We start from the raw sequence: 10055 nt of genomic DNA on the forward strand, positions 1-10055 counted from the left end.
CAGTCAAACTTGAATATAGTTTTTGGTATATAAACGAAAACTGGCGAGACAGAAATATTGATTAAGAGCATATTATCATCTACAAAAATGGCTATGCTTCTAAACACCTGCCTGTTTGTGCTTATGTGCGCATCATGCGCAAATATGATAACCCGAGCACTGGTACCGAATTATAAGACGTATACTTATGTGTTGAATTCGAGTTTACTGATAGCTGCTGGCCTGTTGATTAATCTCGGCACGTTTATACAAGTTTTTGCTCTGAATAGGAAAAACAAAAGCCTGAGCAACGAGTACCTGAAATGTTTGTGGTGCGGTTGCTTGCTGTTGACTTTGGGCCAAACGTACACAGCGCTCTACGACATTGTAGCCAGTGTTGAATTTATATGTACACTAATTACAAGTGTAATGTCTCTGTTTTCCGTAAGTCTATTGTATGTCAAACAAAAATATGTACAAATACACACATCGTCTGTTGTATAGTTGTTAATAAAAAAACATAAAATACATCTATCGTGTCTGTTTCTACCAAACTTTTGTTTATGTATCAAAAAATAATATCACGATGGCGCTTTTAACCATCTGTGTTTTGAAACATTTTCAAATAATAAAGCCAGTGATGGCTCTTGTATTTTTCACCGACACTGTCTCGTAGCCGTATTCGGCGTTGGGATAAAGAAGTCTAAAATGATCAGCTAGAGTTTTATGATCTCCATCGATACACGGACCATCACAATTACAACCGACAGCATTGCACGTACCCGAACTGCAATAGAAGCCAGGATAGACTTTGGCATCGTGGCACATGTGATTTACCACACAGCATCTGGGCAAAAGACACAAGAGACTGCGTTGACCCATGGGCACTGCTTCCTCGCAGGTGTAATCACCTTTTGGAGTGTACTTGACACTACTCTGTAGATTACAGCACTCGCTGTTAATTTCCAGAGATTGTAATAGCACCAATAGGAGACTAACCGACACACAAAGTAGAGAATTCATTTTTCAAATACTTTATTACTATATAATACTAATTCATACATTACTACAATGTTCTTTACAAAAAAGACAATAACTAAAAATAACAGTTTTCATAACAAGAATTAATGCAACGATTGAAACAATTGATACTGCCACAGTTGTTGATACAATTGTGTTTACACTTTAGAAAGCATTGGGATTCTTGGCGTTTCGGAAAATCATAGCACTCGCCTGTTGTAATTTTACAAAAGGTAGCATTGTTGGAGACGGACTGAAAACCGCAAGTGGCATTGAACGTTGTCGTGAAGACGCAGTTTGACGGAGCATTTTCCATAGCGATGAAATCCATGTGGCAATCGTGCTCGGCAGCACCGGGAATCGTTTGATTTGCTGACACGCACTTGTAATTCAAACTCTTTTTCACGCCGAAACGTTCAAATGTCGTGTGCATGTCGCTATTGTTGTTGAGCACAATAAACTTTCGATAGTCAAACTCGGCACTGTTGACGCGACAGGAAAAAGAGCAGCGATTGAACTCATTCTTGAAGTAAAACTGATCGGCGCACAATATTGTTGTCAGAGTAACGAGGAGCTTTGAGATTCGGGATCTCGGCAAAAGGGCGCGGAACTCGTTGAAAGGGTCGATGTTTCAGAACATGCATTTTGTGCAGTACAAATACTGGTTTTGTTACGCTCTCTGGAGCTCTCTGGATCCGGGATCCTCGAGAAAAAGTTTTCTCTCGGCTCTAAATTTTTGAACAGTGAGAGAGTTCGGTTGTATCAAAAAACAATCAGTTGTATCCATTTAGCGTATCCATTTGTGGTCATGTTTTTACCAAATCGATAGAGTTTATACTAAAGACGGAGCTATGAGAATCGAGGCTTGTCGAGAGAAAAGTTTTCTGGGCTTTTACACTTTCAAGAGATGAGCGTTCGGTTGTATTAAAAAACAAGCAGTTGTGCGTTTTAGCGTAAAAGGAATGATGTTGTGTTTTGTACAATTGATAAAGTTTATACTCGTGCTGGAGTTATATGCGAATCGAGGTTCTCGAGAAAAGTTTTCTGGGCTCTAGAAATTCTTGCCGATGAGCGTTCAGTTGTATCGAAATATAAGCAATTGTACGTTTTTAACTTAAAAGGGTGATGTCGTGTTTTGCACAATCGACAGAGTTTATGCTAAAGATGGAGCTCGATAGATCTAGGATTCTCGAGAAACAGTTTTCTCGGCTCTCGATTTTCTGAACAAGAAGCATTCAACTGTATCTGAAAACCAAGCTGTTGTCCGTTTTAACGTAAAAGGGTAATGTCTTGTGTTGCACAATCGACAAAGTTTACACTCATGTTGGTGTTCCTCAACATTATCGTGGATTCTACGACTCTGCGGTAACTTTGTGAAGAAGAGATTTTTTTAATGGTTATTATTAATGGTTACAATAGATAGAGTTCATACTCTTACTGGAACTAGGAGAGTATTTTCGAGAAAAGTTTCTACAGAGACTCAATTCTCAATAACAATAACATTTGTATGAAACGTTGTATTGAAACGTTTGTGGTTTTTTTGTTTCATACAAGTGCTGGGTTTAGAGGAAAAAATAACAAGTGGTTAATTGAAATAGCTATATTGAAAAATATAATGCAAAAAATATACAATGTATGTCATCATGGCTAGTTTTGTCCCAATAAGAGACGGCTCAATCTCGTCTCGTTGTTGGAAAGGCTTCTCAATAATGCGTTGCTCGTGTCCAAAGACCTATTCGTGTTGCCATCATTAGTATCTATAATGTTGAATGTAAACACATCTTTTAACAGACGATTGTCCGTTTCGGAACGCACATTTTCAATCATAATCATATGAGGTATTGCCGTTTTACATTGTGCGCACCGGCAAGTGTCCATTTTCATAGCGCACAATACGCACTGTCCGTGATTGCATCCCACATTGTAGCACATGTCGTGCGCTACACGAGATTCCATGCAGATTGAACATTTCACTTCTAGTTTGGCAAATTTTCGCAACGCGTCAGAGTCACCGGACGTATTAGTTGACTCTTGGGTTACCGCATTGTTTGATACCGCATACCAATGCCATGGACTGTCCTCATCGTCACTGTCAACTGGGTCAAAGTAATCTGCGGGAAATATGTTGCGAGGTCGTGCTCTGCTGTCTCGATCTTCCGGTATTTCTAAAGAACCAAAATCACTGTCAGACACTGTAGATGTGTCTGAAATTGTTGCAACTGCTATTCCTTCTTCCACAAATTCAGTTGCTGTTGTGGAAAACAATGATGATGGCAATGCTAATGATGGAGACGGCAAATCTTGTGTTTCGGGTTCTTGAACGAGTACTGCCGGTTCTTGCGGAAGTGGCTGCTGCCGTTGTTGCCGGTTAGTAGACGACGATGATGATTGTAAATTGTTAAGCAAAATTTTGGGCTGATCACGCAGAGATGGAAACAGTTTGGTCACCAACCAATTCGAGAGACACGCGCCGATGTTTGATTGCCGTGATGTGCACGCCAGAGTGTAAGCCATGGGTTCCGTCACAAACCGATGACCGTACACTTCTCTCGTAAACGGTTTCTTTACAAATGTAGGACGTCTTGTGATTCCTAAAATTTTTAATAAATCGCGTTCGTGCACCAAATACTCGCAATCAGTATTCTTCTTAAACACATATGCCGACACATTGTGCCAATTGTCTTGTGTGTCTATGAAGACAAACTGATTGCCGACACGAGTGTTCATTTTTGCTTTACAGAGTAGTCACTTGTATTGAAAACACGTTCTTATTGTTAGAATATTTCGTAAAAAACTTCTATTATTATAGTAAATCTTGGCTTTTTTATATGTTTTCATGGTGATCATAATCAATATTTATGGCGTCGACGCCTAGGATTTGTCAAACACGAGCGATAAATAGTAATACAACACTATGGTAATTTTCAGGATTCCGAATTGAAAACCCAATACAATCTTAATGCTGTCAAACTGCATATAAAATGTTTTTTATTTTAAACAATCTTATACCTATATGTTCAGCATATCAGATAACTCAACTCTATTATATTAGGTATTAAAATTATTAAATAAAAATATATCTCGCAACAATTTATGAATTTAATTTCATTATTATTACCTACTATAGTGCTGCGACCATATATATATATATACATATAATATATAAGCAAAATAATTTTTCCAAGATTTTTTATAAAATAAACCTGTATAATATTTTGAATTACCATTGTCAATATAACCTTAAAATAAAATAAATTAAAACATATTATGTATGGGTGTATTTTTTTTTTTTATTTAAATCAAATTATCCTCATTCGAAATCAATTTTGAATTTGTTGTGGTTTTTACCCCTATAAATTAGCGAGACGGGAAGTGCCTCACCATTATTATATTGCTTAGCCTGCTTGACAATCTTTATGTAGTTTGGGAGAAATATGTTTACCGTCCCCCCGTCTCAGCGTCTTCCATCCTGCATGCGATCGCCAACCCGAATTTAGTCGACACCTCTTCCATAGAATTTATTTTATACGGGACGTTGATCGCCAACTCTCCAATCGATTTATTTCTATTCATCGCTTGCCTTTTGATGTTTTCTAAGAATTATGCCATTTAAATCTGTGGATAAGGAAAAAATTATAAAATATTGTCACACTTGTAATACACTGCATATATATAGAATATCCAACCAAATTAAGTATAAAATAACAGTCAAACTTGAATATAGTTAATCCTCATTTAGCGAAATTTTATGTTTAATAAAATATTTATTTGAACACAGCAAGCCTTCTCGTTGATAATATTAACCCTAATATCTTTATAAAACGTGTTTTTTGTTAGGAAGATAATCTTATCTTATGCATGTGGGATCAAATGTCATACATGCCGACTCGCTGCATATATATATATATATATATCGATAATATTAGTGCTGATGAATGGTGATAAAACAGTGCAATATGCATTGTTTATGTATTACCACACGATTGTGGCACTATGTTATATGTGTATGTAGATGTGAACATTTTCGTTCAAATGAAAAACTCTACGAGTGTATAATATAATATGTGTGTGTTTATTCATTAAAATATAATATTATTTAGAAAAATTACACATTATATTATATAAAATCAAAAACAAATATTATTTTACGAATTATTTATAAGCCATCTGCGCAATGCATAAACTCTATGATATGTACATTGTGTGCGATCTAAGTCTAAACTTTTTTTAAAACGATAAAATAATTGAAAGCAAGTGCATCCAAAAATCCACAAACAGTATACTGAGATATAGCACAGGTATAATGTTCATGTGAAAGAAATTACATCGTCATATTACTCGAAAAAATAAAAAGATATTCGTTTGCATTCGCATATTCCTTTACCTGGCGACATACAGAAATATATATATATAGTCAATCGTTTTCTGTAGCACATACACCCATATAAACATAGGTATAGCATAGTACAAGTGGTGTACAATTGGTCTACATGTGTATAATATTCTGAGCTCTTGAGGAAAATGTAATCAGTTTAACCGGTCATTTCTACATGCTTCACCGTGTAACACAACATTTTAAAAAGTATTATTATATTCATTATAACAAACATCTAAACATATTATAAAAATTACATATTATACTATATATATATTATCATTTATTCCCATACACAGTTATATACAGAATTCATACATAAATAGATACTTTCATATTATATACAACATTGCATATATGTAATCTTGTTCTACACCTTAAATATCAATATATAACACATGCAAGTAATACTTACAAAATACTTAGTGATTAATTATATAAAATATAGTTAGTTAGTACTTTATTATAATATATTATTGACTTAAGGTCAATTCCTTATGCTAATTTAACAATATTTTTGTTAATTAAAAGTATTTTATCGATAGTAATAAAAACCCTATGTTATTTAATTAATTCTATTCACCCCTTTTTTTTTTTTTTCATATATGGTATATTCGAATCCTATTCTATTAGTGTTATCGTATTTCGATCGTTTTTGATTTCAAATTTACTATATATCTTATGCGCTGATTTCTTTTTTATTCAATTAAACGTAGACTATATGGAAGGACAACTCGTATGAAAATAAAGTTGTCACGCCATATAGTCTAATTTAAATGACTTAATTAATTTTCTATATTGCGATTTTAGTTCCACCTGAATTACCAGACACTCCTTTCGTAACTTTTTCAAGCATCCAAAGTTAACAAAGGTGTCTCTCATATTTCAGCCAGCATCGAAATTCTGACTGTAGTTTTTCGTCTACTCGAAATACAAAAATACAATCTACCACTGAACTGCATACGTCATGAGTGGTTGCCTATATTTTTGTAATTAAACCGACCAATTTTGGCCGCGCCGTTTACTTCCTGTGAGAGCGTTTCATGTTCTAAGCGTAATTAAAGAATAATAATATTAAATTAGTTCTTATGCTGCGAAAAGTGTTACTTAATTTTTTTTCAGAAATGTTCTATTAATGTTCTATACCCCTGTCTTCTTACTGTGTAGTCGAATATACATTTGGTTAATTTGACATCTACTTTTGGGTCGTGTTCGTGTGTTATCTATGCGTTTTGGAACAAATAGCACTATGAGTTTCTTCTAAATTTAATAGCCGTCCTTGCTTTTGCACGTGCCCTATATCTATTTAAAAAATTATTTCTTTCGAATGTAGTTTTTCTAAAATGATTGTGAAGTTTTGGTCAAAATTGTTGTCATAGCATGTGATATTAATTAACGGATAGTTATCGATCCATAATCTTTTTAAAATCGTTCTATCTGAGTGCCCTTTCCTAAAACAAGTACGCTCGTTTTATTACCGAGCCGAATACAATTATCGATATATACGGGGTCTAGATTATTAATTTTGGATGACAAACTCTTATTTAACTGGTTTGGTTAAGTATTTAACTGAGAATACATCCTTCAATATTTCTTTACACCTGAAAATTCTTTTAATTTCTTTCTTTGCGACTTGTAATTCCTGGTCCCTCATGGGTCGAAATTGTTGGTCAACTAGAAGGAGTAAGGGTCGGCCTTCTAGTTTTCTAACCTTGAACCTGTCGAGGCTGTTCGATATGGCTCCGCTTATCACGACCATGCTCGTATGGTTAATTATAGAAAACTCAAAATCCATTATTATGAATCCATACGATTCTTTCCTGCTACAATAATTTTTATTGCGTAATATCATTTGATAAATATGTATATATATTTTTACTTAATATGCTAATTATCATACTATGTTTCTACCCCTAAATTGCCCCTTCTATTAATTACTATTCTATCTTACGATTAAATTCTAATACCTACGTATATTAACCTACGTCTACATATCTATCCTATTCCTATCCATACCTACTTATTCATAATTCGAGATCATATCTTAATCATCGGTGGTTGGGTATCGATTGCTTTTCTATTAGGCGTGTCACCAAATGGTTGGGTTATGATTATATACTTATTTACTGGATTTGGTGTTTCGACATGGAAAGAGAGAGAGAGAGAGAGAGTTTTGTTCATTTTCGTCCCTATATTTTTAATATCTTTATTACCCTACAATGTATATTCTGTTTATTATATTGTTGCTACATTCAAAAAAATAATCCCATCTCATTCTAACCCCCCTTCCTACATACCTCTGGTGACGCCTGATGTCCCCAACCTCCTGTAGCATTTGAGAGTCTACATTCTTTTAAATTATTAAATGTTCTGTTGACTCATAACCTGTGAGGTAGTGGCGAACCGTTCCTCAAGATTATAGTTGCTACGCCCACAGGTCCATGTGGCCGTCTCTGTTATAATGGTGGCGGCGCGTGAACGGGTGCTGGCTCGGGTACGCCTGTGGGTGGTGGAGTCGGCTCTACAACTATGCATTCGCCCTGTCCCAGTGGGGCAGTGAGCTCCTTTAATACGCATCTCACTACTTCGGTTATCACCATTTTCCCATGGCCATCTAGGTGCATATCCCAGCAGAACCTATCATGGGCCCGTAGGAATGAATGTGGCCCATAATAATCAAATGCTGCTGGGGGATCGTGCCTGTACACCTCTACTTCTCGCACCCGTTCGTTATTTCTATTTAGTGCCATCGTGATACGATGGCCTCCGTTGTGTTCTATCACATAAATCTCATATGTGACGCCGCTCGTATCGTTAGGTGCCAGCTCGACCCGTTGCGAGGATAGTGCCGTATGCATTGTAACGGTCCTAATCTGGTCACTTCTATAATATGAATGCTCGATTTTTCCTTTTTTTTTTGTTATAGCTACATGCACTTCCCGATCATGCTTAGCCAAATTGCTTCAAACTACTTCCATGCACAATATCCTTACTATATAATAATTATTACGTACTTTCCTATTCTATCCTTATTATATAATTACTATTACGTACCTCCTAACCTATGTCTATGTACTGTATAATAATAATTTCTTTCTTTTTCCCCATACGTAAGGCATGTATATATTGTTGCGTGCACCCGACTTACAGGAGATGGTGACAAGATGGGATGATGGTAGAAGCGTCAAATAATCAACAATTTGTGAGTTGATGTATTATTTATTTAAAATTGTAAAATATAAGCCAAGTTGAATTTAAAATACTATTAGATTATTCGAATTAATGAAGAAAAACCCGTGTCTTAGAAAATAAGCGATTGCTCGAATATTCTCTAAGTCTCGTAATACGTCGTCAACGAAAATAATCTAAGTCGTAATACAAAAATGTGATAATTAGAATTAAAAGGTACAGAAGTGTGTACATACGGTGGCTAAATCACGTCTGAATAATGGGCCGCTCCCAAGGCTCCTAAATAGTCCTGTCCCCTCTCTTACTAGATCCCTGGCGGACTGCGTCGTTGTTTGATATGACGAACCACACATCGGTGTATACTTTTAAACACCCAGCAATAAACCGTCAATAGATTGCAGAGTGAATCTGCTTCCACGTGAACAATACGTTTCTTTCTTAAGTGATTCGTCGAATATCGTATCGAAATTTGATAACTCGTAAACTTCACGAGCTGTTGTTTTAAATGCACGATTTTCTGAAGAGTTTTCAATGTTTAGACGATTATAAGTCGATTCTAATTTTAAATTAAATTTAATTGGCAAACTATGTTTATTAATGGTCTCTAACCATGTAAATTTTACGGGGTCTAAGAATTCTGGATAGTTCTGTATGTTGTTATTTTTATAGTAATACCAGACGACCTTACGGTTATGTGCTGATTGTATTTCTATAAATCCTAATGTATTTATATTTTGAAGTCTTAATATTTTTGCTTTTACGGCTGTATAAGTATAAATATCTAAGATAAGACGCCTTCATACAGGCGTTATTATATTCTGTAAAACAAGCGTCTATAGTCTTTATAGTGGTGAGCATATAACAACGCTAACGATTGCAATTTTTCAAAAAACGAATAAAATCCGAAATACGGGAAAAATTGGAATTTCTAACTCGGGAACAAATCTTATCAACTATAAAACAGACACCTCCAAATTTGATAAAAATTAACTACATTTTGTAGAAAATTGGTACAAATTAAATAATTCAAATAAATTAATCACTAATGAAGTAAACGACGATGACGAAAAAGCTATAGAAAACATCGTAGCAATAAGTAGTTTGAACCCACTAAATGAATTTCAAAAATTTCTACTCAGCAATAACGATAGGTTCGATTTCCCATGCGACTACAGTGAATAGACGGCAAATATTGTTTCACCTATAACAATATTGCAATGGCCCATTCCGTTAGTCAATGTTTTACCATGTCGAAGGGGATCGCATTACAATTTAGAAACAAATTTATCAATGTACACAATTTAATTGAACAGAGAAAAAAAACTACTGAAACGGAAGACAATGGGTTCTATACCTCATAACAATGAATAAATATGACGACAGACCAGCGTCCTCAAATATTTTTAGCACATTAACTAATACTAGGCGATTTCGTATAGAAAATTTGATTAATACATTAGCACCACCAAAAATTTGCACTGGACTAGACAAA

The 10055-nt window shown here is 35.0% G+C and overlaps 1 protein-coding gene across 1 annotated transcript; it reads right to left on the reverse strand.

Moving 5' to 3' along the window:
- Nucleotides 1-600: 600 nt before the first annotated feature.
- Nucleotides 601-1002, reverse strand: LOC103310562 (protein Diedel-like). Its single transcript, XM_008189233.1, has one exon. It carries the CDS (start codon nt 1000-1002, stop codon nt 601-603), a length of 402 nt encoding a protein of 133 aa, XP_008187455.1.
- Between the last annotated feature and the right edge of the window lie 9053 nt (nt 1003-10055).

Source organism: Acyrthosiphon pisum, chromosome X, assembly GCF_005508785.2.
Source record: "Acyrthosiphon pisum isolate AL4f chromosome X, pea_aphid_22Mar2018_4r6ur, whole genome shotgun sequence".
NCBI classification, from domain to species: Eukaryota; Metazoa; Arthropoda; class Insecta; order Hemiptera; family Aphididae; genus Acyrthosiphon; species Acyrthosiphon pisum.

Excerpts from the sequence above, each read along its gene's own strand:
- LOC103310562 (XM_008189233.1), bottom strand. The coding sequence starts at position 1,002 with ATGAATTCTCTACTTTGTGTGTCGGTTAGTCTCCTATTGGTGCTATTA.